The sequence below is a fragment of the Dioscorea cayenensis genome, chromosome 3 (genome assembly GCF_009730915.1).
Source record: "Dioscorea cayenensis subsp. rotundata cultivar TDr96_F1 chromosome 3, TDr96_F1_v2_PseudoChromosome.rev07_lg8_w22 25.fasta, whole genome shotgun sequence".
Taxonomy (NCBI): Eukaryota; Viridiplantae; Streptophyta; class Magnoliopsida; order Dioscoreales; family Dioscoreaceae; genus Dioscorea; species Dioscorea cayenensis.
The window spans coordinates 17,078,731-17,105,590 of NC_052473.1; the positions used below are offsets into that span (position 1 = coordinate 17,078,731).

Sequence of the window (26,860 nt, forward strand, 5' to 3'; positions counted from 1 at the left end):
AAAAACAATATCACATTGTTTTTATTAACATGATTTTTCTATGAATATGAAAAAAAAAACTTTTTAAAATAATTAATTTTTAAAATAAAAAATATAGATACATCCATGTCAGCTAATAGTGCTAAATTGCTGAATGCTGTTCGGAAATGCACAGCTGATCCGTGACATCTTTCTTCGTTTTCTCACACCACTATAAATATCTCTAGTCCAAAATCCAAATGCTCTCGTTCCCGCGCCCTCTCCACTCGCTCACAATCCCTGTCTCTTTGCGCCATGGATTTCAACCCTAGCTCGAGCTCCACCTCCGATCCTTCCTCCCTGAAGCTCGCCATTGCCATCGCCTTGCTCCGCTCCAAGAACCTCAACTTCTCTTCATCCCATTCCGACGCCCAGCGCTGGAGGCAAAAGGTATTTCCCCAATCTCCATTTCTCTTCATCGCAAACACTTGTCCGAAATTCTGATCTCGTTGTCTTATCCAGGCGAAAGAACGGAAACGGGAGATCCAGCGATTGCGAGAGGAGTTCAAGCAGCTTGAAGGTTTTGATTTCTCGCTGATTTGCTCTGTTTTCTTGGAGGAGGACATTGTGGTTTTGATTTTTGATTTTAATCTGGTTTTTTTAGATGGTATTAGAGCGGAGGTTGTGCCTCAGATCGCTGCTTGTAGATGCCATTTCTTTGATGATTGTGGAAAGCTGAGCCCTAGATCGGGGCAGATTGGGCGTGAGGGTCTCTGGATCGATGAGGTCCTGAGGAGGAGATTCTTGAGACTCAGTATAATGTTCTTATTTTATATTTTTTAATATACTTTTTAAAAAAAATTTTAATTAGGGTTGTTGAAGTGAGTTGGAATGGTGTGTGTGGTTGCCAGTGCGATGGAAGGAGAGGAGGAGAAAGTTGGATGACTCCGTTCGGAAAAGGCATTTTATTGGTAAATAGGATAATGGTCAATTGTTGTTTGTAAATGGTTTGTTATCACAGCCCTTTGTTTAAGTTATTGATATTCTTTGCTTTTTGCTGCAGAGTTAAATAGCGAAGATGAGATTGGAAAACTCAACACATCAATTGATTTCTTAGTGGAACTCAGCAATGGCAAATTTGTAAAAGCCAACTGCATTTACAATATGATTTGTTTCCAAAAAGGATTGTGTTATATTCCATTTTCCTTATTGTAGGTCGAAAATGATTTTTCATTCAGAGCACTCTCTCATCAAGCTGTGGACTTCATTTTAGGTAACTTACACATTCTGTTTATGCAAATATGATGCATGTCTGGTTATGCTGAACCATGAATACATGCTATTTGGATGTAACATTTACATTTTGTGAATACTTCTAAGGGAAGGCTATCTTATTTTTTAGTTGGAAAATAAAAGGAAAGTAGAAGTTTTAAATTTCTCTTATGTACAGGGTTTACGTTGCCATTGTTGTATTGCGGGAAGTCATTTTTGAACATTGTGCCTTTGTGATGCCAAAATATAAACTTTCTTGATTTAACCTTTCTTGCTCACACTGTTTTTTGGGCCAAATTCGTTATTTCTAACTTCGTTCTTTGAAGCCTCGTTGAGGAATTTGTTGTCCTTGGAGAAGGAGAGTGAGGTCATTGAAGAAATGATAACTGGGTTGATTTTGAATATGACTCAAAGAATGTGCACCGCCACAAATGAAGGTAGTATTTTGATTTGCACATGATATGGGAGAATATCCCCAATTATTTGTGCTCACGTCCAAATATTTTAACTGTTAGTCCTTTCAAGCCTGAACAAGTAACTGATTTATTTTTCTTCCTTTTCTGTTATTCACCTTCCATGTGGTTGAGTGTTGTGTAAAAATAACCAAAAATAACCTTAGAATAATGCCCTTGAAATATTGAATCTTCCCCTTGAGGCTATCTTATTGTTGGTTAAATTTGAATATTACTCTTGGTGTTATACTTTCATATAAATTATTGCAATCTTCAGAAGGGCAAGAGTTCTATTACACAAAAAGCGGGTTTATAAGCATAAAAGTTCTAATGTTATTGGGGTTTAACTTATGAATTGCATTATGATATGGAAAAAAAGGCACGCTCTACATACAATCAATTTGGATGAGTTATTACTGTTTATCCTTCTTCTTTACTGCAATTACCTGAATTTCAGTTTGTGTAAATTTGTGTGGTAACCTGTTTAATGTCCATAATCTTGTAAATTTATATTGTTATTTATTCAGAAATATGTAGGTTTCTTGCCAAATAATTAGTCTCACTGCTATCTTATACTACTATGGGTAAGTAGCTAGATCTCCATGCTTTTGCGTTTGCTTCTTTCCTTTTGTTGTTTTCTTGTTCAGAATCACTTGCTTCTGCTACTGATGCTGACTTCTGTGTACAACACCTGATACGAAAGCTTGGAGATGAGCCTTTTATTGGTCAACGTGTAGTCCTTGCAGTCTCTCAAAAAATTTGTATTCAAGTAGATAGCCTGCTCTTAACAGATCCATTTGATGATGCTTACCTTGGTGCAAATGACAGCATGTTTTTGATGTGAGTTTTTAAAATGGATCTTATAATTATGCTTTGTTGAGTGATTTCACTTATAAAACCATTGCATGTGTTCTTGTTGCAAAACAGGATTCAACTTATTGAGTTCTTGATATCAGATTATTTGTCCATATGGACAGCCAATGAAGATTTTGATTGGAGTGAGTATCTCTCTAATAATAACATTAATTTCTGTTTAATGTCAGGATTTGAAATTTTGAACTATCCTTCGATGTCAGAATGAATGGCTTAACAACTAGATAATTACTGATGGAACATAAATATGGACTCATTCCTTTTCAAAACTGTGTAGCTAAATAACCATGCTTTGATCATGTTCTTGTTTAGGATACCTTAGGCATCCTTTTGTTCATCCACCAATAAGAGCTTTATGTTTCTCATAAGATTTTAGATCAGTTCTACATGTGAAGTCAAAATTTAAAGTATTAGCATTATTTTCATTTCTCTGTAGAAAATTCCTAATATGATTCTTTTTTCCTATGAAGCATTCACTCCTCAAACTCAGATATAAGAAATCAATTCTGTTAAGAATGAAATTTTTTTCATCATTTCCATTTGATTTTTGTAGATAAAATAGTTATGTTGGCTTTCATACTGAGATAGTATGGTTGCTGGTTTTTCCTCACCCTTAAACGCAGGGTTGCTTGAGGAGTGGACGAGATCAGTCCTACAGGCCCGCAATGCCCTGGTACTTCTGGAGAGCAGGAACGGTCTATATGTTCTCTTCATTGAACGAGTTATTAGAGAAATTGGAAAACAATTGGGTCCACTTCAACAACAAGGGAAGCTCAACCTGGACATCCTGTCCAACCTACATTTCTAACACACTGGTTTTTCTCTACCTCTTTCTATTTCCCAATTTCACTCTGAAAATTCAAAATCTTCAAGCACTTGCTAACACAAAAACAACCGAACTGATAAGATTGCTGCATTATTCTTCTGAAGACAACCATTACTAGGACATTATGCTTGATATGAATAAAATTTCAATCAAGTCCTTCATGTACTTTCAGGTATCATCTTTCCCTCGAACATCTGCAACAACTAATCAACTAGTCTCTCAGATTAAACCCAGACTGCTCCTCCTCTGTTTTTTTCTGATTAGTTTTCCTTGGAAGATGATTCATTTTATTAGAAGTTGTTAAGATTCCTGGAAGATGATCAATCTGATTGTTAGATGCCAATTTGTGTTTGATAAGTACTAAAGAATCTCTCTATATTCACATGCCTTGTTTCTGTGGAAAATCAACATCACCATCTAGGATTACTTGCTGTTCTTCTAATTGTGATAATCCCATCATGCAAGTGTTGAGTGTGTTTAAATTTCTGGCTGACCCGATTGTATGATTTGAACCTAATTGTAAATTTGACCTGTTTTGAGTTATTTTGGGTTTACTCTTTTCCTCAGGTGGGTTAGGGTTTATGTGTGATTTTTTTAGGGTTGTTTCTTTGTTCTGCACCATAGATTGCTCAGTAGAAAAACACCATAAGCCTCTTTTATTTGTGGATGTACCGATGAGACACTGTTGTTCTGAATCGCAGAAATCTTGTATGTAGTTCTTCTCTTTTTCTCCTTTTATTTTTATTATTCTGTGAGTTCAATTTTCAATATGAAGAATAATATAATGATCTTCGGTTCTTCCAATTTTTGACTGTTCAGCAGTTATTTATACTTTGCCTCCGTATTAGAGGTATTCATTTGGTAAGATTTAAAGTTCATGTATTCCGGTTTTTACTCTAGCAACTAGGTTAAAATATATATAATGTGATTTTTAGGCAATGTACTTGATATTTGCCAACGGCTGTTTAGTCTATTGGCATCAAGTCCTTGCATAAGGTCTTCGTCTTGCTAAGGTTGATTCAAACTTTAGCTCAAACAAGCAGAAGGTACTGGTGTTGTAAAACTCAATTTTTTCCATGTGTCCGTCCCTAACATATGGTTTTCCCCTTTTATCCAAAATTTATCTTGATGTTCAAGGCTTTTAGGTCCAGGTCGGTGTCTAGCATGTTAAGTTAAGACCTTGATTTATTTAAGCTTTAAGTTTCTAGTTTGATTTTAAAATTCATACAATATTAAGTTAAAATTATCTTCTGGGAGGGTTCTATCACTTTTTAAGACCTTGATTTATACAAGATTTAAGGTTTAAACATTTATATTCAAGTCACTTAAAAAAGCAGTTTTGAATTTAAATTTTTATATATGTAAAACACATATGCTATGAGGGTCCCATCTCTTTTAAGACCTAGTATCTCTCTCTTAAAAACTGTGAACTAAAATACTAAAACTAAAAATATAAATATAATTGTTGTTACATAAATATTTTAGCTTCAATTTTTTAAACATTTTTATTGAATAAAAAACAATTTATTAAGTAGATAAATCATATAATTTGACAAATTACTGTACTGAATATTTTACTTTGGTGCAACTAAGTTATGGACTTCCATTAATAATATTATTATTATTTTCCTATCACAGTTATTAATAAATCTATTTTCATGGTTATATATTTTTTTAAAAAGAAAAAAAGCGATTTAAATCTATGGTGGGTTGTGGATAAGGCATGAGAAGCCTCCAGAAAAATCGAAAAAAAGATCTTCACACTATCATCAGCGAGCTAAGCTCTCTTTCGATGGCTTTCTTCTCCTTCCCTCCTTCTCTTTGACCTTTCATCGAACACCTTCAGACCATTCACCAGAGATTGAGATCGAGAGTCGTCGTGTTCGCCATGGCGACAATGGCGTGCGTCTCGCTCAATCCCTCCTGCCCTACTTCGTTCCCTGGAAAACCAGCGAGGATTTCTATCTCCAAGCTTCCATTCACTATCTATTTTCCTAGGAAATCGAGTTCTAGGGTTCGCTTTCGTTCTACTAGCTTGATAGCGGTCGCCAGGTACGGTGGTGGTTCCCGGAGATCTTTCCCCGACGTCCGCTCCCCTGATGTTGACTACGACCCCGCCCTCGATCTCGACCGGATCCAGTAAGGCTTCTCTTTTTGTTTTCTTTGCATATTCTCTTGTTATTGATCGTTGTTTTTGTGGGTTTCTTTCGTTTTCTCTGGTTTTTTGTTGTTAGTAATTTGATGTGGAATTTTAGGGCAACATCTTCGTGATAAGAAATGGAGTTGCTTTGTGATGATTTTCATATTTGTATATCACCTCTAGTGTTTTTTTTTTTTTCCAAAAATAATTTTTTTAGGGTGATGTTTAGTGTTGAATGATGAATAGCTTTTGTGGTAAATGATTATAAGGAAATTGCAACTGAGGTTCCTGCTTCAATTTGTGATAACAAATGGAGTTGTTTCTGATAATGTTCATATGCACGTATCTTGTGGGAGGCTTCCTGCTTTTATTTCTTTTAACAATTTTTTTTGCAAATCATAATTTTTAAGGTGATGTTGAGTGAGGAACAATGATAATCTTTTTTGCTAAATGAATATGAGCAAATATAAATTGAGGTAAATGCTATTTTAAATGAAAACTTGAATTTCTGTTGATATGAAAATTTGCAAACTTTCTTGCTTCTGTCATAACTCGTAAGTCCTTTTGCACTTTTGATGAGTATGACTTTTTGCATTAATAGCTACCTATATGGTGATGTTTTTAAATATGAAATTTGGCGAGGTAGCTGGCCCTATTAGCCTGCTAATCATTCTTCTTGATGGTGTTTACTTTGGTTAATGCATAACCATATGCTATCAATATGGGAGTTCTTTTGTTGCAAACCTAATTGATTGGAACAAAAAATTCCATGCACAATATAGGAACAAACTAAGCTGAGTTAGTCTTCATTCTCAAACTATTGGAGGTTGATTGTTGTCAGTCATCTTTTTTCATGTGGACAACATGGTTAGTTGTTAAAGTCCAATGACATTGTTTGTGTTTGTTTCCTTTACATGTTAGACCACTGCATGAGACATTTGTCTGCCTGCTTTTGACTTTGAATGTGTGGGTCTTGCTAGATGAAGTTAACTAGTGCACCAACTTTTAATGCCTTTTTTCCCAGATCAACTTCTGTGAGGTTACTAGATGAAGAACAAAACATGGTAAGTGAGATGCCATGGCTTTATACTTTTTTCTGCTCTACGTCTCAAACTTTAATTTGAAGTCCTGTGTTTTTTTGCTTTACTACAGGTAGGGGTGGTGTCTAAAAGTGAAGCCATTCGGATGGCAAACAATTCTGAGCTTGTCCTGGTACATTTTTTTGCTTTTTAATAGGATTTTTGGTTGATTTGTAATGGATATTTGCGTAAATATAAACCACTATGAAAATCAAAATAAAGGTAATCGAGGTTAATAAATGCTTTTAATGCCTGAGCGAACATATTTTATATGTAATTTCATTCATTTATTTGTCTAATGCTTGAGAGGTCATGTTTTATTTTATATATAATTTCATCCATTTATTTTATATCTATATGTAGTCATGAGATAATCAGATACAAATTGTCTGTAGTTATCAGTATGATTGTTGATTTGAGCTGCCATGAATACTAAAACCTGCTGTCCTGTTGCCAAATAGTTGTCCTTTTGGTTGAGCCTCTTGACCAGCACTTGTTTTGGACTTATAGTGTGCTGTCATTGTAATATTTAAAAGAAGAGAATTAATAGAAGACGATTATATAAGCCAAACTCTTGCAATTGACATCTTGACCATGCATTGCTAGAGGCCTAGGAACGGTTTGTGGCTCAGACAGCTAAGACTGGCCTGTGGATCCAGCTCATGTGGCCCATGAACATCAAACTCTCTCAATTCTTAAATGTATGACATGAAAGGGATACCCTTCATCATCATTTGTCAAAGAAATTCTTGTTGTTGTCACTTGGGAATTATATCCTGAAAGAGCCACTTCTGATTTTTGATAGTATATATTTAGATTAGAAAAGCTTAACCTTCTGTTTTAAGATAGAGATAATGTAGATCAATGATTTATTTGAAACCAAAAGCATAACTTAGGCTGAATGCTTTGCCTCAGCTGTGACTATCTAGTTTGACACAAGTATGTTAGAAGTTTTAGGATATAGGGACGAGTTTAGTAGGCGATACTAAGGTTTCTATGTTGAAGGAAATGTTGACCTTCGTTTGTGTTGTCTAGTAGAAGTTTTTTGAGATGTGTTTCTTGATGGAAGATTTTGACAAGCAACTTTTCTACAATATTGTTCTATCTAATCTACTTTCTAGATTAGGGTTGTATTATTTTGCATTAATTAGTGCTTATTGTTTTGCCACTATTCATTCCTAGATGCGATTCAAAATAATGCAATGACTACAGAAATGAGAAATTTAAATCTAATGTTTACTCATTAATTCTCAATTCAGGCCATATTGTCTGCTGATGCAGATCCTCCTGTCCTCAGACTTTTTGATGTCTTGGATTACAAGTATGAACCGCATCTTTTTGTATAACAGTTTGTACTTTAAACCATGTCATATCCAATGGAAATTTGTTTTCTTTCTCATGAGTGGGTGACAGGTATTGTTTCAAATCTTTTCTTCTTCAGATGTAAGATTAATTGTATTTTTATACATTCTAATCTTTAAAGAAGCTGGTCTTGATTTCTTTGTGCTGTTCTATATTGCACTCACATAGTCAGTAGTCATCTCCATGCAATGTTTAGTTCCTTTTTTTGCATGCTTTATTTTGATTAATATATAATTTTTTCCCTATTTGATGTGGCTTCTTGTATGAATGAAATAAATAAGTCACATACTGCCTTAAGGAACAAGTTTTAGAAACTTTTACCTCTTAACCATTCAGACAAGTCCTTTTTATTATATTGTCTTCAGTACAACTATTGAATTGTTGTCATGCAGAGAAATTTAGCTAGAAAAAGTGGTTTTAAGTTTTCCCATGCATCCTGAAACTAATTTGTTTATCATGTTGTAGCAGTACTTTCTGTGAGAGCTAATATCAATAATATTTATGTCTTCCTTTAGTCATTTTTATGTACAATAAGCTCTTAGTTCAAATCATTGCCTATTTTTGATGAATAAGTTGAATTTTCACAGAAAATACAAGTATGGACAACAAAAAAAGAAAAGAGTGCAACAAAAAAGATCTGCTGGTGATTGCCTCCTCCCTTGAGGTTTTCATTGCACTGTCTCACTGTTTTCAGATGTTTTTTATCTTTCACTATTAATATTGGCTTCCGATGTCAACAATTCAACCTGTACACTTTTTTGTTGCAGCTAATCGTATGGATCTCAAGGAGCTCAAAATGGGGTGATGCACTTTGTTTCTGAGTGCTATGCACTTTAAGCCATTTAAAAATCTTGTAGGATTGTATTCGGTACTTTGGTCTACCGATTTTGATTACATATGATCTACTTATGTGTCTTGATGTTTTTAGATATAGCTTCTTATTCTTGCTTAATAACATATCATGAGGGCTAGTCTGTTAGGTCTACGTTATATATCTTTGTATATCTTTATAATTTTATGCTTCAGCATGCAAATAATTTGTCTGGGTTTATTAATAATGGCTAATTGAAAGTGTTAGATACCTTCATTTTAGATTACGTTGATAGATAGGCGGAGACTCCCAGATTGGTTTCTTCAATATGAACTGTATATATCTTAAAAGAACAGTAAAATCTAGTGGCTTGGTTTCTTATTGTCTGTTGATTCCAATGTGTAAATGTGCATGCATTTGTGTCAGATATTTTAGCAACAATTTTTCTAGCTCACCCTTTTACTGAATTGGCTAACAGTTCTCTGCCTAATGACAGGTATAACATTGATTCCCATGATTATTCTGTAAGGCTGAGGGCTGCCCAAAGGATTCTAAAAGATGGTGATAAGGTAATTGCAACATCATTTTGTATCAGAAGCAGGATGGAAGATTTATTAACTGAATGAACTTCATCTTTTTTTCAGAATACTGAGAAATTTATTTTTTTGATGTCATCTGCAGGTTAAGGTCATTGTGAACTTGAAAGGCAGGGAAAATGAATTTAGGAACATTGCTATTGAACTTATAAAGCGTTTCCAAAATGATATTGGCGAGGTAATGGTGCTAGCAACTTACAGGTGTTTCATAAGTAAAATGCAACAGCATGACAAGAACATTGCTTCAGTCTGAGCAGCATTTTGTCACTCACTCCCTACAAGTGCATGTTATATTACTTATTCTCTGATGAGCTTAAATTTTCCATTTGATCGACCCTTTCATGACAAATACAAGGAATTTAAGCCCATTTAAAATACGCAAAGTTAGTGTGTGCATCCTTGAAAATAGAATGATCCTGTTTTGCTTGGATTAAAAATTTAATTTTCTCCTGTTTACACTCCTTGTCCAGCTGGCCACCGAGGAGAGCCAGAATTTACGTGACAGGAACATCTTCATCGTTTTGGTGCCTAACAAAGCAGTTATTCAGAAGGAGGAGGCGAAGAAAAAGGAAACACCAGTCTCAGAAGTTTCGGCCAATGTCTGATGTTTTGATGGAGTGATTGTTGGATCTCATTACAGCAAGGTGAGTGATTTATGAATTTAGTTTTTATTTGACTTGTGTTTTCAAACTCTTGCTGGAAGTCATATTATTTCCATAGCTCAAGATTTCCCCTAGTTTTAAACCATTGAATCTTATCATTTGAACTCATCCCGTTCTTGCAAGTATGGTTGTTCTAGCGATATACGATGACATTCTGACCAGATTATATTCCTTGTTCCTTGTTTTGCTGATGAAATATTTGACAGGCTTGATGAGCTAGGGATCGAGATGCTGGATGCTCTTCTTTTCACCAATGCTCCAGAACAATTACAGATATGAAACTGTAACTCTGTTTCTATGCTTCAAGAAGTAGTGAAAAGAATTATGGTGCTCAATTTATACTCTTTCTTTGAATTAAATAGTAGTGCAAAATGTTGTATTTCTTGGTTTTAGAATGTAGAACTATTTCAATTCCCAGTGCTGTACATTGTGCCATGTTTATCACCTTTACTAGAGTTATCTTTTTTATCATAATAATTCTCCGAGTTTCTTGTATTTTTTCCTCTTGGAATAGTCACTTGGGCAGTGAAAGTTTGAGGTCATTTTTTGTATAATCTTTAAATAAAATATATATATATTGACTCATAAATTACACGAATTTATTCATTCTAATTACTCTACGTCAATTCTTATAATTCATGTATAAAATAAACCTATTGACAATGATTTAAATACAAGGATTGCCAATGATTTTAATATTTTCTTTTTCTATTTAACCATTTTGGTGTTGACCAAAATTATTCTCTAGTTATCTATCACCAATAATCCCCACATGAACACAGCCCATCCCTGAAGTGATGAAACCTGGTAGCATCTCTCACCACAATTAATCTTTCAGTGACTTTGGAGATGAACTTGGTTGCATTATGACAGTCCAAACACACCCTGAGGTTCTTAATGATCCTTATCTCAGTCCCTGGTTCAGTGTTTATGAGACCAAAAGCAATAGCAAGCTTCTCACTATGAACCTTAACCATATGCTCCTTCTCCTCCTCCTCAACATCATACAATGCTGCATCGGTCTCTACCCGATAACCAGCCTCAATCATCTTCGCCGTCAACTCTTCAAGCTTTGCGCATATTGCTTCCGTTTGTGGATGACACCGATCACCAGATGTAAACACATGCTGCTTCTCCCCGATCTCGATCAGAGTACATCCGGGCGTTTTTGCCAAATTCCGACTCTTCGCCGTCTCTCTCACCATTGCTGCCTGTGGAAATTCCCTGTTGGCTGAGTATATATTCGACATGAGAACATAGTAACCGGAGTTCTCCGGCTCCAATTCAAACAACTTATTTGATGCTATTTGAGCAACACTTGTTTCCTTGTGTTTCATGCAGGCACCAAGCAATGCAGCCCACACACCAGCACCGGCATCAACTGCAACTGTTTCGATGAATTCCAATGCTTGTTTGAGTTTCCCAGCCCTGCCAAGAAGGTCTACCATGCAAGCATAGTGTTCAGGTCCTGGATTCACTTCATGTTCACTAGCCATTGATTCAAACACTGCTTCGCCTTCTTCAACCAATCCTCCATGGCTACAAGCATACAAGACTGATAATAATGTGACGCTGGTCGGAGCTATACGAGCAGTCAACATTTCTGAGTATAGTTTCAGAGCTTGGTGACCATCACCGTGAAGTCCGTAGCCTGAAATCATTGCATTCCATGATACAACATTCTTGTCTTTCGTCGAATCAAAGACCTTTCGAGCTTCTTTTATGTTGCCACATTTTGCATACATGTCGATTAAAGCTGTTGAAACAAAGACATTGAGCTCGAGATCCTCTTCTGTGATTATCCGATGAACCCATTTTCCAATACTGAGAGCTCCGAGTTGTGCACAGGCTGAAAGGGTGCTCGTTACAGTTACTGGATTCGGACGGACATTAAGAGCTTGCATGTCTTGAAACAAACTGATAGCCATTTCAGTCAGGCCATTCTGAGCATATGCCGATATCATGGCATTCCATGACGCAAGGCTCTTCTCCGGCATTTCATAAAAAACTTTCTGAGCTGAATCTAAGTCATTCAGCCTTGAATAAACCGTCATGATCGCAGTCAAAACTGGTGAATTCGAATCAAATCCACACTTGATCACAAACCCATGAATACACCGACTGAGAAATCCATGGCCGAAAGGACTAAACACAGGGATCATCCCAACCAAAGTGCTCGAGCTCGGCTTTCCGCCAATAGCCATCAAATCCCTGAACAAACTCACCGAAAGACCAACGTCTTGATTCACCGAATACCCGGAAATCATAGCATTGCGAGCAACCAAATCCGGTCTCTCAATGTCATTAAACAAAAACCTCGCCATGGAAACCTCACCACATTTTGAATACATCGAAATCAAGCCGGTAACAACATGAGAACGCGACGCCATCCCCGACTTCACCGCCAAACAATGCACTTCCAAACCCAAGTTCAAGTCCTGAGACTCGGCAATAGCCGGGAGGATAACCGCAAAGGTTGTCGGATCAAAAGACGTGCCGGAGCTAAACATTCGGTTAAAAACAATCAAAGACTGAGAGAAAGCATTGTTCTTAATAAGACCAGACAAGAGAGAATTCCAAGAGACAGTGTCTGGTTGGGGAATTCTATCAAACACTTTGTGTGCAGAAAGTGAGATCAGCGAAGTTGAGGTAGAAATTGGTGAGGGCGGAGCCAATGAAAGGGTCAGAGGAGAAGCCGGAAAGGATGGAGCGAGCGTGGAGAGAGCGGCCGGGGAAAGGGGAGGGGAAGGAGGAGGAGGAGGAGATGGCAAAGGAGAAGGTGAAGGGGTTGGGATGGAGATGGAGGTGGGGGAGAGAGGAGAAAAGGGAGAGGGAGAGAGAAGGGGAAGGAGTGGAACGGAGGAGAGTGTTGAAGAGGAAAAGGTCAGGGTTGGGAATGGAGGAGAAGAGGAGGAGGGAGAGAGAGTGGTGGTGGGAGGAGGAGAGGTGGGAGATGAGGTGGGTGGAGAGGAGGAGATTGGGGTGGTGGCCGGAGATGATGGAGTGGGAGAGGATTTGGAGGAGATGGAGTGGGGTGGTGGAGCGGGAGATGAGGGAGAGGTAGGAGTAGAAGGAGTGGGATCGGTTGGGCATTTCGTCGAACACTTTCTGGGTTGGGTTTATTATGGTGGTGGTTGTTTGTGGTGTGGCGGGAAGATGTGATTTGGGTTGTTTGTTCTGTTGTTGTTTTTGATTATTTTATTTTATTTTATTTTAGTTTAGTTTAGCTTATTTTTGTGTGTTGAGTCAGTGGTGTCCAGAAAGTAAAGAATTGTGGGCTAGTCCACTGGTATATGACTGTGGTTGTAATTGAGAGGTTTCAAGTTATTTTATATTATAATTCATTTTTTTATGGGTTGTATGATTCTCTTGTTTTTCTTTTCAAGATTGCATGCTGAAGGTTTATTCTTAAGAGTTCAGTCAAATTACAATAATTGGTGCAATTTTATATATATATTTTTTTTGGGTCAACTTTATAAAAAAATTTACTAAAAGTCTTATAATAAATAGATATTTCCTGGTAAATAACTTGAATCTCTATTACTTAATTAATCTTTATTGGTGACTATAGGTGATTTTATATATACACAATTGAAATCTTAAGTTTGCTAGGATAAATTGAGTGTACCTTGTTTTCAGTTTGTTTTGATTAATTTGGTTGATTTGAAATTATTATTATTATTTTTTTACAATGCGAACTAACCATCTCCACACATACACTATTTTTATTATTATTAAGTCTCATGACTGGGAGAGAGTCAACCTACCACATGGAAGTTAAGTACTTTACCATAAGGTTATTGTTATTGTATAATAACTAAAATAACCGTTTTTTTAGTCAAACCACAAACTCGCTGGTTCTATTTAGTGGGCTATTTTGATTTTAACCGTGACATAGGTGTATATTAACTAAAAGATACAGTGAATAATTTAATCATATAATAGATATACGTGGGTGAAAAGAGCATTGCAATAGGAGCAAGGGACTTATATATTAGTGTGGCAAAAATTTGCTAATACCATTAATCTTGCTCTCTAATTTCATGCCTTCAGTAGTTAGCCAACACAACAAAAGTCATGCTCCATTCAATGTGCTGCACTTTCCATTAAAACTTCCACATTTCTCTTACCTCCCATGAAGGTAAAAATAAAAAAAGTTACAGCCTCTGCAGCTTGGAAGGTGAAAAGCAGAAAAATAGTAGAAAATAGGAAGGGTTAATGGTGTACCACAAGTGCCGTAAATGTAGGCTTTCATTATCTCTAGCTATTGTGTCAGTTAGCAAGGTGAGTATGAGCTGCTTTGAATGGCTACTGCATCTTATGAACATTCTCCAGCCTCAGCTGCATGAGCTGTGTTTTGAGGCTGAACTCCTGCATCTGTTCACCAAAATATCAGCTAAATTTTTTCGGTGAAAGTTATGTCTGAATGCATGTGAGCAAGCAGCAATGATTAGAGCACGCAGGAAGTTAATTAGTTGATGCACAGATTCACAATGGAAGCACATCTGAGTAGAAGAGAGAAATTTAAACATGCTTGAAAACGATAAACGAGAAAGAAAAATCGGATTGGTTTTCACTCAAATGCATAGCTCCAATTGGAAGAGTAGATAGGTTTGTGCTTTATTGGTTTACAAAGATTTGTCCTTAACTCATGCTGCTGTCTTCATGACTTCATGATATAATTATTTTTTTTTTAAAGTGTTAAGTGTTGTTTTCAATTGAGTTTATTCTTCAAATATCATTGCAGGCATGCAATTAGTTAAGTTGTTCTTGGCATCTGCAAAATTATGCATGCAGATAAAGAGAATAGCCAAAACTTTACCTGCATAGCTGCTGCTGAGGCTAGTAAATCTCCACATTCATCAATCATGGCCATCTCTATCATTGCAGCATCAGAAAGTTCAGTAGCCAGATGATTCATATTCACCACCTGCACACCATATATATCCTTTGTCGTAAAATGGGTTCAAACAATATAATCTTAATTTACTTCATATGAAAAGCAATTTAACAGTCAGAAGGAAAAATCAGGCTTGGATTAGACAAGGCTAATCATTTCTAAGTTGACAAAAATTTTAACTTAATAAGTGAGAAAATGCACAACAATGTCTCTCCCAAGATCCTCCAATGAAGACATCTGTAACATTGACAAGAGCCTCGAGTGTACAGATAATGATGAAAATTATCAGCATGTTTGCTTTCGCAGAAAAAGAGCATTTTGAAGGATCAAAACAGTAAGAGGGTTAGTACTGCACATTGAAATTTAGACACTATTTACCTTGGATAGTGAATAACAAACAGAGGAACCGATTTTTTGCATAGTATCAACTGCAGAACTAATCGCATTCTTGATAGCACGAATGTCCACCTATCATAGAAAAAAGGCAAACAAAACATTACAAAAATCTCAAATCCATTTTCAGATCATCTCAAGCATGCATCCAGATCATTATGTTTAACAAACCTAATCATGCACAAAATTATCATTCCGCTCATTCACGTACCTTGGATCCACCTGAAACTGGAAGACACAGTGTGCTGGCTTTCAGAGCTTCAGTTGCTGCTGACAACGAACCAGAATGTTCTTTTTCCAATGCAGCCCAGTCTTCAAGGTATGCCAGCTGCATTGAGATAAGGTTTCATGCATTTATTCATGTTACATGACACCAGGAAATATGTGCGATTAGCTAATTATATATATATGGGTAAAGAAATGTGTGAAATGAGAGGAAAGAATACTTCAACCTAAATAAAAGAAGGCAACTTGTCCAATAAACTCTACATAAATGAACTAAAGATTTTTTAAACAGGAAAAAGTAGGACATGTGAAAATCCATCAGGATGGGAGGAGTTATAATGTAAACACAGAAGGTTACGAAATGCTGCATCTCATCTAGCATATATATATGGCGATATTTCTGCCTCTTGATGGCCTGATCATGCCAAGCCTTTGTATGCATATTGCATAGAAAAATAAATCATCACTGTATGTTGAGCTAATTTCATATTCTTCAGATTGTGACACCATAAAATCAATGTGGCATGGAAACATGGTGGCAGACCATTCTTTCAGAAATGTGCTACACTGGAGATTGATATCATAGAATATGCTAAACAAAAAGTACACAGTTATCAAATGTGGACACAGGTAACTTTCATATTCACCATAATTAATCAATTATGAAAGGAAATTTCTTAAATGCAACTCACCTGTTCTCTCAAAATTACATCCAATTTCGTCTCTTCTTTCAGGCATAGCAAATTAACCCTTTTCAAGTTGACAGAGTCACGCAATTCTGATGTTGTATTCCACACACCACAAAGGGCATCCTGTTCATGAGTTCACGTACTATATCATCATGCTAATAGAAAATTTTTATTGTAACAAACGTCAAGACTCATTAAGAAACAAAGCCGGAACCGCACAATACACTGAAAGCATAGATAAAATCCTGGAAGTCAAACAAGAATAGGTTTCCGTTCCATAAGTTTTCAGGCATTCATTAATATCTGATATATCATTTGTTCAAAACATTCATCAAAGTCATAAGAATTAACGTTTGAATACCAGAAAGTAAAACAATAGCATGTAGATAAATTATCTTATCTAAACTAAAAAAAATTTAATCATGAGCATAGGCCAAATTAATAAAACAAAAGCACATCAACTATCAAGCAATGCCTGCCAAAGAATTAGCAAAGGGTAAAGATAGAAATGGTAGATGTGGCCAATAAACTGGACTCTACTGTCAAGCACTAAGATATTTTACCTAAGCGCACAGTTGTTTAACAGCTATGAATTCTTCCCAGCACACAACTACATAAGCAATATTCCTCTGCTCTTTGTGATTCTAGTCCCACAACACATTACTTTGTTATTCCAATTACCAAAAGGGCAAGCACAGATGACCCTTATCACACTAGTGCCTGTCAATACCTAGATTATGACATCTTCGCAATGCCCAAAGACGTGGTGGAGTAAAAGAGGAGCATGCAAGAAAAATTCCTCACAGAAAATTTAGTCTGTGGATTCATTAACAAAATGAGGTTTGCTCTGCAACATCAAAACTAGGCATGAGCTCCTTGCATCAAATATTTATGAAGATCTCAGTCCTGATGAGAAAATCACTTGCCATGATTCATATTTTTAATACACTTAACTTCCAGCAGCTAAATACTGCTTAGGTAGGACATGCACTCTCCATCACCATGATTGAATCTAGATATATGTTCTGCACTTTCTGGTAATAAATTAACAAAAAAAATAGTGCATACAACTTGTCAGTATGGTTTGTATTGTTCCAGATAGTAAGCAGGATCATACATAACACGTAATTAAAAGAAAACGCAAGAAAAATGGTTTTAGAATTAAATCTAAGATATGAGAACTTAATGTCAAGGTAATATCAATTTCTTAACATAAACATACAAGATCGTTACCTCAGTAGCTACTTTCTGAATAACTGATGCTGCAACTGATATAGCATTAAGGAAGCGCCATTGTAAGTTCCTGTTGTAAAGCAGTCGCAGATGATAAGTATCTTCTATCTGATTTGCATTCTTCTTTCCTTTCCTTGCATCCACAATATAGTCAAGAAATGAAGACATAGCAGCAGCTTGACCAGTTGCAGTGCTGGAGGAAGAAAAAGGGGATGATGACCGTGTTTTTGAGGGACTTTGCATGCCCCTAGAGGTGGTGGATGATGCCAATGTTTTTTTTGGTGATAAAGGCCGATGCAGACTACTGGATGAGAAAGACTGAGTCCTATTCGATCGTGTCACAGATGTAACCATGCCTGACCAATCAGGAGAAATATTTACAGCAGCACTTATTTCATGTTTAATATCCACACTTCTACAAGAATGCACTGATCTTAACACCTCACTTCCTGATTGTCGGAGTCTGTTTCCAGAACAATTAGATGCTAAAAGTCTCCTTGGTGAAACTACTCGTGCTACATCTGGCAAAGAGTTGGATCTGTTAACCTTCTCATTCAGATCCATGATTCTTGATGGGGTATTAGCAGGCAACTTACTGCCACTGATTCGAGGCCACCGATGTTGTTCCACCACCCTCAAATGAGGGTTCTCGGCAGGCTGAAAATTTTCTGATTGGTCTGTGGCATTCAGCCTTCTCAGGGGAGTCCTTTTCCTTTCAGAATCCACATTGACTAAGGACTTTAATGAATGATCTGGAGATGAATCTCTGACTGGCTTTACCTTCCTACCAGCAGGACTTGATACTGACTCAGATTGGAAAGAAGTTGTCAAGCTCCGCATTGAAGGCCACAGTCCATCATGTGTTCTGTTAGACAATAACCTACGTGAAGTATTATGCACCTCCGGCATTGAATCACGGATGGGAGTTGTTGACATGGAAGACGGGCTGTATGTTATGGAGGGCCTGGAAGACAGTGATGATGCTGCAGAATTCTTCGAAGTAAAAGTGGACGGACACCTCCTCTCTGCAGATTGGGATCGTCTAGTAAGCAACACCCCAGAAGCAGGAGACAACTTTTCAGCATTGGGAGATGGGCATCGCTTGCGTGCAGGCAGAGTGGATACAACAGTTGATGAAATAGTAGACTTGTATCTTGGTCCAATCTCCTGCACCTGGGACTTGCGAGAATGCAGGACGGCATTGTTCTTTTCTGAAGAGACCAGCGGATGCCAGGGAATATTGTCTTTCAGCAGGGCCTTCTGCTGTGCCACCATCCCTAAGGGTTCTAAGCTACTCATATCCATCCACAACTCCCTCCAAATCAAACCACATTAAACATGTTATTCATAGACATACCAACACTTTGGACCTGCCAAAATTAGATACTAAACAGTCTATAAACTGAGCATATTTCTGCAATGCTTAACAAGAACAAAATGACCAAAAGAAAAAAAATGTAAAAGAACATGAAGAAAACCATTCCAACAGACCCATGATGAATGTGAAGGAGCAAGGAGATCCACAAATGGGACATTCAGCTGATGCAAGAATCAAACACAAAAAGTTTGCTTCAAAAAACCAAAAAATAAAATAAACATGAGAACATCAGGCCAAGAATCTCAGGTAGGCGGTTTTGCATGAGGACAAAGAGGAGCAGGGAGACTCTGCGAAGGCTTTCAGGAGGAAAAGAAAATGAAGGAATTAACAAAGTGGGCACGTCAAACAAAGGATGACTCTCTGAACTCTAGTCCTTTTGTTTAATGAATTCACAGCGGTTTGTTCTAAATATCTGAATTTTGTTTTTGGATTGTTTGCTGTCCTCCTCACGAGGAGAGCCATGGTTGGAGGGGTCACCTGGAAGCATCTTTACTATAAAAAGGTAAAAAGGCAAAAAGGCAAGCGATTTAATGGAGGAGGTTGGGAGTCAAATAGGATGCATACCTGATTTTCTCTTCCGCTATTAAAAAATCATGGTAAATTGGTAAAAGATGAGGGAAAGGTGAAAAACCAAGAAAGGAGCTACTTTTACATGGGGATCCATTAATTGGCCTCTGATTCAAGGACATTAATTGGGATTTCTAGGGTTTGGGAAGTGGCATGGAGATCCACGTCACTGAGACAGGAGAGTTCTTTTGTTTAATGAAATCATTACAGCAAATGATAAAAATGAGGGATTTTTCTATTGATTTAGGGCATGGATTTTGAGTCTAGGGTTTTGGATTTTGGCAAAAGGACTGTCAAAGGTACTAAATCCAAACAATAGGACATGAAAATCCAACTAAAGTCGTACAATTGCAGAAAATCACCAAGTAAATCTCATGCAGACATTGATCTCAAATGGTACTAGATGAGTTCATTACTAGGTATCTTTAATTTCATTCATTACAACTACAAACAAACATTCATTGAAAAAAACAACCATAATTCTCAAATTTCCTAGATATGGAAACCATAGAGCAATTAAACAACATAAAAAAGAGAAATGCTGATTATAAAAACAACAAAACCTCAAACTCATCACAAATTCGATCCAATAATCACAAATTAAACACCAAAAAAACACTGAATGGAACTAAAAAAATCCACAAAAATACTAAAATATACAAAGATTCGGAAACGAATCTCACCTCGGGGATCGCCTCGTCCCTGCAAACAAGCGACGCACGCAAATCTCAAAACAGCAATAAGATCAACCGTACAAGCATCTACACGAAACCCTAACAAATGCTCGGATCTTGAACCAAAAACAAGAGAGAGAAAAAAAAAACCCTAGAAATTCATTCAAAGCTTTGCAGCGCTTGTGCTCCTCCGCTTCTGTCCCGCGGTTTTTCCCCGCGTTTCTTTCGTTTCCCACGGGCTCGTTTCCCATGGGAAACGGCAAACCGAACATGTGAATCCGTTTCACAATATGGAAACGAAGTATGTATTACTATAATTCAAAAAATTCATATTGGCCATCTCGAGGCAAAATGGACGGATGGCCTGTTCATTTTAATTGAAGAAAGGAAAAGTGAGGGAAAGTATATGATTTACTCACAACTAATGTTCATTTGTTTTAAAAGGTTGAAAGTGATCTTTTTCTCACTTTGGTTTTTTAAGTGAAATTTCAACTAAATTCATTTCAATACTTTTTTCAATTGAAACGGGGAAATGAGATAATCTATAAAAACTCACCTCTTCACACTTTTACAATCTTTTTAAATTTATAGAACTTCACTTAACACCTAAATTCTCTAGTTCCACTATTATTTCTTGACAAATGAACATCAAAATTGCTATAAGTGATATCACTTTTCATCACTTTCTCACTAGAGTTGTAAACGAGCTGAGTCGAGCCAAGTATCACCAGGCTCGAGCTCGGCTCGTTTAAGCTCGATTAGCTTGTATACATAAGTAATTTTGTAATTTTATATAGTTTATATAATTATGTACTTTTGTAATTTATATATAAATAATTTAATATTTTATATATAAAAAGTCTCGTTTAAGCTCATGAGCCCTCACTGAAATTGAGTATTTTTAGGTTTGAGCTCGACTGTTAACATAAACGAGCATGTTCGAGCTCTACCGACTCACTGAAAAAAATTGAATCGAATCGAGATCGATGCACGTTGATTTCGAGTAAATTTCACTGAAAGAAATTTTCATTTCATTTACACCCCTATTTCTCACTCTCACACAACTGTATATACCCTTAGATAGAAAGTTCGATGTAATCACATTTCTCACTCAATCAAAGTCATATGAATCGGTCATTGCTAATCACGAGACTCATTGAATGGTTATGATCAGGTGATCCGGGATTCTTCGAACTTTTAAAATATATAATTTGAAAATTCAAATAAGCTTTAAGATTCGTGCATAGTTGTGACGATGCATTATCAACGGTCAAGATGGCAAGTTTGGAACCCGCGCAATTCCCCTCAAACAGCAAACCCCGCGCTTTCAATCATAACGCGTGGAGCACTTATAGCCACTGTAATGTTCGAGAGTCGTGTGCGATCCATCGCGAGGTTCATTGGACGGTCTTGATCAAATGAACACGTGGCATTCCCGCGTCCAAGCTACAAAACCCCTCCTTTCATCGTCTCTCTCGTTCTCGCCCGGCAAATCAATCCCCAAAGTTTTGAAGAAATCCTTGAAACCCTAGTTTCATGGCTCACATGGCCTTCTCCTCCGCTCTCTGTGCGGCTCGGAGCCCTTGGAATGGATTTGTTCCTCAAATGGGCTGTTTCCATCTATCCGGGAGATTCGCAACTGGGTTTCCGAGTTCTCTGTTTTCGGTTCGTAGGTCCTCTTCTGAGAACTCTGGGGGCTTTGGATCGAGGAGATTGAGAACTGGTGGGTTTGTTTCTGCTAGTGCTGCCACTGAGAAGAGCATCCATGATTTCACTGTGAAGGTGGGGACCTTTTCTTTGGCTTGTATGTGATGGGCGTGGAGTAGGTGGAGAAAAATCTTTGATTTGATCACTGTTTTTATTTAGTTATTTTGGCAAAAGGATGTGGAGTTTGATGCAATAGGTTTAGGATTTGATTGTATGTTCATAGACTGGAATCTTGATTTTTTTTTGGTGGAAATGATGGTTTCTAGGTCTTATTGGGTTTTAATGTGTTTGGGATTATGAAAAGCATTCACAAGTGAGACCATTAATTTATTTATTAGAGAAAAGGCTGAAATTGTGGGGTTTTTCTTTTGGTCAAGGTTTTGCTAATGTTGAGCAATTTATTGCAGGATATTGATGGGAAAGACTTTTCTCTTAACAAATTCAAGGGCAAAGTTCTATTGATTGTCAATGTTGCTTCCAGATGGTGATTCAAACTATTCAAATTTTTGTGTTTGATACTTATCACTAGAAAGCTAGGACGTAGTCTTGTAAGTTTCTAGTTCATGGTTGTAGTTTTGATTCACCTCTGAGATCACTTCATTTTGGCTGTCAGTGGGTTAACAACATCTAACTACACGGAATTGTCCCATGTATACGAGAAATATAAGGCACAAGGTAATTTCAATTATAAGATAGCATCATTCTTCTTGTTATAATTATCATAATTTTTGCAGATATTTTACTTTCTTACGTTAGTTTGCATTATGTCTTTCCCCTGAAGACTGTCTTTACTATGGATATCATCAAATTTTGTTGGTTGTCCATGTTTTTTGTGTTTACCTTTTTTGAGTCAAACTTTGGAAAGAGAAAACAAAACGCCACATTTACCTTCTTGTTTGAACATAGGTTGTGCATGTTTTGCTTAAGTCACATATTATGTTTTGCGTAACTTCACCTATTCTTTTCTTTTCATGGTTATTTTATTTTATTTTATTTTTTTAAATGCTTTGTTGTCAATTGTATGCTAGAGCTGTCTTGGGCGCATTATTCTTGCTTTGGGCCATAGATTGCACAAGCATAACTCTTCAGACAAATATTACATTGATAATGGATATATTTTCTAGTGTTATATTTTTAAAATACTTTATTGGTTAAAAGTTTTTATTCTTGCTTTTCATTTGGTTATTCAACTTATTTTTGTTGGACTTTCTACAGTTTAAGTTCATCTGTCGTGATATTTTGTATCCTTTCTTAAAACTTCTTGGATTGTAACCATTTTCAAATATTTTAAAGTTAATCATCTTCTCTCACATATACTGGCTAATCTTCCATATCGGTTCCAACTGTACTGGTATTGATTACGCTGATCTCTACTAAGGACCAACTTGCTGACATGACTGCCAAAAATCTGCTGAAATTCTAGTTTCATTTCTATTGTTTGAGTTATGACTCATTATAAATTTTAAGCCTTACGATATGGTTTTGATGTGTTTAACATGCATACTTGTGGATAATATGTTTGACGGCTTCATGGGATTTCGCCTTGTATCGATGCTGTTTACAACTCATGACCATGGTATATTTTCACAATTTTGAATTATGTATTGTGACCTTTTATTTTCTTTTGTAATCTCAACCCAATAAAAGGCTTCGTTAGCAATTAGGCTTACAAAAAATTTAGATAAGATCATATGAAAATCCCATTTTAGTGGAGGAAAATGGCAAGAAAGGAACAATATGTTTAATTGTTTTTAACGCGTGATAGAAGTTGGTTGTATTAACGTGTAATAGAAGTTGGTTGTGTACTTTAAAATTGATCACCCATAAAGCATGGTTTGATTTTTACTGAATGATTTGCACTAAGTTAGTTTTCTTGCTTTGTCTTAAGAGAATGCTTCAGAAATTATATGCTTAGCATCATTTTCAACTAAAATTCCTGCATGAAGTAACAGTCTTCTCTCAATCTCACAACCAGGAACCATAGCTTTTGCTCCCATTGAAACTAACATACTCTCCTTGGATATAGACTTCGATCCTTAGTTTTTCAAAAGAAATAAATAAACAATACGATCTCTCCTTGGATAGGAGTATTTCTATGGCTATTGTTGGAAGCGTATATATTGCCATGAAACTTGTTGTCTTGTTTCTATTAATCATTTGCTGTTATGCTCTATTGAAATTTGAATATGATATCTTTCTTCGGAAGCCAATAAATCCTAGGACTAGTGATAGGCAAGAGATGAGAAAAATTCTGTAATCTCTTTGGGTGTGTTTTGTGGGGCAATAACTTGGGATAACTTGGCTAATCCTAACTGTTTGTTTAATTCAATAAAAATAATAATTTATGAATACCAAGATATCATTTGATGGATAAATGTTGATTATTTATTGTAATAATATAATTTTAATTAAATATATTTATTTTAATTAGTAACAATCGAGTCAAAGGTGGATTAACTTCGGATAGAAATTTTCTCTCCGATACAAATTCAAATTGTAAAATATATTTTTTTCTAATTAAACTCCACTTTTGAGATTCAAGTACAAATATATTCTTAGACACACATGGGGCTATATTCTGACAAGCTGAGATTGGTTTTAGGCTAGTTTGAGTAATGGAACGCATAAACTTGCGATTTGCAAAATTTTTTGTCATAGTGTTTATTGAAGTAGCATTAGTATCTAACTTGAATAGGACTTAGAATGGGTTGGGCTTGCAGCTTGCAAGAAACCAGTTTGGAAATGCATTGTTACCCTAATTATTCTCTGTCTTAATCCAGGATTTGAAATATTGGCTTTCCCTTGCAATCAATTTGGATTTCAAGAACCTGGATCTAATGCACAAATTAAGCAGTTTGCATGCACAAGGTTCAAAGCAGAATTCCCAATATTTGACAAGGTAAATATTCCTGTGCCTGCACCCAATCAGAATCTCAGAACTTGTATAAAGTATGAAATTCTTTAAATGGGCAGATTGATGTGAATGGACCAAACACAGCTCCTGTTTATCAGTTTCTTAAGTCCAATGCTGGAGGGTTTCTTGGTGATGTTATTAAGTGGAACTTTGAGAAGTTCTTGTTAGATAAAAACGTAAGGTTATTGAGAGATACCCACCAACAACGTCGCCATTTCAAATTGAGGTATGCATGCAACTAGGAGATGGCATTTCATGTTATTATCAGTCTTTTACAGAGGGTAAGTGAGGTTCCTCCTGGAAGGATACTCCTAACCATTGCAGCGATATATTTTAGCTGCTGATTGCTGCCAGAAGTATGTGAAGGCTCAATTTCTATCTGGATGCTAATTAAATCTTTCATCTCACATGTTTATAACTTCATGTGCCCCTGTTGCACTTGCATCATAGTGGTTAACCTTCTGAGGAGTGGTTATATGAGTCTTTTGGGTGATCTAGTTGCTAGCATTATTTTAATATTCTTGGCTTGTTGCACTTGTTAATCTTGTAGTTTCTGCTTCTCACATTGTTTATTTCTTTCTGCAGAAAGATATCAGGAAGCTCCTTGCAGTGTAGAGTACTTGAGTGGCACAACAGAAGATGTAAATACAGAATTTAGTGTGATCAACTTTGATAATATGGCATGCAAAATTTTAAGATAGGGGGATATTCTGCCTTGTATATGCAACCAGTTGGCTTGTCTATTTTCTATCTCCCTTTGCTGTATGCACAAAGTATTAGAATAAAAGTTGTTTCAGTTATCTGTCTGTCTGCTTTGAACTACTTTTGGAGGTTGAATCTGATTTCAGATTTCTGATGAAGCCTTCGGTAAACTATGTCGCTTTTTTCCTGTCAAGTCGGGAAAGTAGACATTTTTTTTCTATTCTTTTGGATTATAGCAAATACAATAAGGTAGATCACTGTCTAGTTAACATTATGTGCTCTTAGTTGATAATGACTGTTGTTTAGATCATTATCAGGGATCCACCTGGTCTGGAAGTGGTGGCCTTGTGCTACCTTTGTTGTGCTATTTAATTTGTGCTATCTAATACAAACTGGTGGCTTTCTCTGAGAAATAATAGCCTATGCTGTGATAAGTGGGTTCAAATCTGTACTTTCTTCCAGGTTGATTGGTCCAAATCTGTGCTTTCTTCCAGGCTGATTGGTTAAAGAGGATGAAGAAGAGAAAAGTTTAGAAACTAGTGCTTGCAAAATGTAGAGAACTTATACAAAGAACTAAAACAATTTTCATTGATTGGTAGGGTGGAGATAATGTTGAATAGGAGTTTGTGAGCACATGGATTTTCTAATTATCATGACTACACACAAAATTCATTCAAGATGAATTCTTGTTTGTTTATTGCTAAGGGATGCTTAATGCCTGGTTTTGGGCAATGTATTATCTTGGATGAAAATTTTCTGTTCTAGTAGTTCTTGTTAGAATAAGGCTATATGGAATATAGAGAGAATGAAGAGAGGAAGAATGAGATGAAGAGAGGAAGAATGATATGAAGAGTGATATTCATGTAGTGATGTATACAAGTATATATAGACACAAGAAGTAAAAGGCTAAAATGGGCTATATAGTAATGGGCTCTTTAACACCCCCCTTCAAACTCAAGGTGGATTAGGATGATCTGAGACACAGAGTTTGAGAAGATGGAATCGATGTTGTTCTCGAGTTTGGGCCTTGGTGAAGAAATCAACAACTTGAGACTCGGGACGAGCACATACTTGAAGAGCAATGGTCGATTCTCGATAATGTGAACGTGTGAAAAAAATGCATCAACACCAATATGCTTGGTTAATTCATGCTTCACGGGGTCATTGGCAATCAGTATAGCACCGATGTTGTCACAAAGAAGAGGAGTGGGAGTATCACATGAGACACCAAAAGTCGACCCAAAGAACCAACGAAGCTATACAATTTCGGATGTGGTAGTAGCAAGTGCCCGAAGTTACGCCTCGGTGTTAGAAAGCGTGACATGCGATGCATTTCTTGGACTTCCATGCAAGAAGAAGTGCCAAGAAATATGCAATAACCGATGATGGACCGGCGATCGGCGAGGGTCACTCGCCCAAGTGGAATCCGAGTAAGCGTGAAGCTGAA

The 26,860-nt window shown here is 36.5% G+C and overlaps 4 protein-coding genes and 1 pseudogene across 5 annotated transcripts; 3 read left to right on the top strand and 2 right to left on the bottom strand.

Annotated features, from left to right (window-relative positions):
• The first annotated feature begins 263 nt into the window (after nt 1–263).
• Nucleotides 264–3,363, top strand: LOC120251073 (protein MULTIPOLAR SPINDLE 1). Its single transcript, XM_039259619.1, has 10 exons — nt 264–408; nt 481–538; nt 623–772; nt 870–929; nt 1,022–1,098; nt 1,174–1,231; nt 1,557–1,667; nt 2,330–2,522; nt 2,610–2,680; nt 3,179–3,363. The coding sequence occupies exons 1-10, from the start codon at nt 274–276 to the stop codon at nt 3,361–3,363; spliced, it is 1,098 nt and encodes a 365-aa protein (XP_039115553.1). The 5' UTR covers nt 264–273.
• Nucleotides 3,364–5,125: 1,762 nt separating this feature from the next.
• LOC120253706 (translation initiation factor IF3-2, chloroplastic-like) lies at nt 5,126–10,526 on the top strand. The gene is made up of 10 exons (XM_039261976.1): nt 5,126–5,520; nt 6,546–6,585; nt 6,674–6,733; nt 7,860–7,921; nt 8,550–8,605; nt 8,730–8,763; nt 9,270–9,342; nt 9,455–9,547; nt 9,840–10,013; nt 10,238–10,526. The coding sequence occupies exons 1-9, from the start codon at nt 5,270–5,272 to the stop codon at nt 9,972–9,974; spliced, it is 804 nt and encodes a 267-aa protein (XP_039117910.1). The 5' UTR covers nt 5,126–5,269; the 3' UTR covers nt 9,975–10,013; nt 10,238–10,526.
• Nucleotides 10,527–10,658: 132 nt separating this feature from the next.
• Nucleotides 10,659–13,229, bottom strand: LOC120283866 (pentatricopeptide repeat-containing protein At4g30700-like). The gene is given in 2 exon segments (XM_039290637.1): nt 10,659–12,664; nt 12,666–13,229. Coding segments are annotated over 2 exon segments (2,337 nt in total). The 5' UTR covers nt 13,125–13,229; the 3' UTR covers nt 10,659–10,786.
• Nucleotides 13,230–14,182: 953 nt separating this feature from the next.
• LOC120283734 (AUGMIN subunit 8-like) lies at nt 14,183–20,254 on the bottom strand. Of its 2 annotated transcripts, none has more exons than XM_039290462.1 (7): nt 20,100–20,254; nt 17,472–18,841; nt 16,242–16,361; nt 15,536–15,652; nt 15,310–15,399; nt 14,854–14,961; nt 14,183–14,408 (listed from the first exon to the last, which is right to left on the bottom strand). In XM_039290462.1, exons 2-7 carry the CDS (start codon nt 18,774–18,776, stop codon nt 14,340–14,342), a joined length of 1,809 nt encoding a protein of 602 aa, XP_039146396.1. In that variant the 5' UTR covers nt 18,777–18,841; nt 20,100–20,254; the 3' UTR covers nt 14,183–14,339. The 2 variants fall into 2 exon arrangements, with proteins under 2 accessions (XP_039146396.1, XP_039146404.1); XM_039290470.1 differs by lacking the exon at nt 20,100–20,254 and adding an exon at nt 18,963–19,302.
• A 1,309-nt stretch (nt 20,255–21,563) lies between these two features.
• On the top strand, nt 21,564–25,631 carry LOC120256330 (annotated as a pseudogene).
• Nucleotides 25,632–26,860: the final 1,229 nt, after the last annotated feature.

What these genes read in the sequence shown, in the direction of transcription:
- LOC120251073 (XM_039259619.1), top strand. Translation starts at nt 274, where the DNA reads ATGGATTTCAACCCTAGCTCGAGCTCCACCTCCGATCCTTCCTCCCTG. An exon ending in CCCAGCGCTGGAGGCAAAAG is followed by an intron (nt 409 to 480) that starts GTATTTCCCCAA and finishes TGTCTTATCCAG; the next exon opens with GCGAAAGAACGGAAACGGGA. An exon ending in AACTCAGCAATGGCAAATTT is followed by an intron (nt 1,099 to 1,173) that starts GTAAAAGCCAAC and finishes TCCTTATTGTAG; the next exon opens with GTCGAAAATGATTTTTCATT.
- LOC120253706 (XM_039261976.1), top strand. Translation starts at nt 5,270, where the DNA reads ATGGCGACAATGGCGTGCGTCTCGCTCAATCCCTCCTGCCCTACTTCG. An exon ending in CTCGATCTCGACCGGATCCA is followed by an intron (nt 5,521 to 6,545) that starts GTAAGGCTTCTC and finishes CTTTTTTCCCAG; the next exon opens with ATCAACTTCTGTGAGGTTAC. An exon ending in TTTGATGTCTTGGATTACAA is followed by an intron (nt 7,922 to 8,549) that starts GTATGAACCGCA and finishes GAATTTTCACAG; the next exon opens with AAAATACAAGTATGGACAAC.
- LOC120283734 (XM_039290462.1), bottom strand. Translation starts at nt 18,776, where the DNA reads ATGGATATGAGTAGCTTAGAACCCTTAGGGATGGTGGCACAGCAGAAG. An exon ending in TTCAGAAAGTAGCTACTGAG is followed by an intron (nt 16,362 to 17,471) that starts GTAACGATCTTG and finishes ACTCATGAACAG; the next exon opens with GATGCCCTTTGTGGTGTGTG. An exon ending in CAGTTTCAGGTGGATCCAAG is followed by an intron (nt 15,400 to 15,535) that starts GTACGTGAATGA and finishes TTTCTATGATAG; the next exon opens with GTGGACATTCGTGCTATCAA.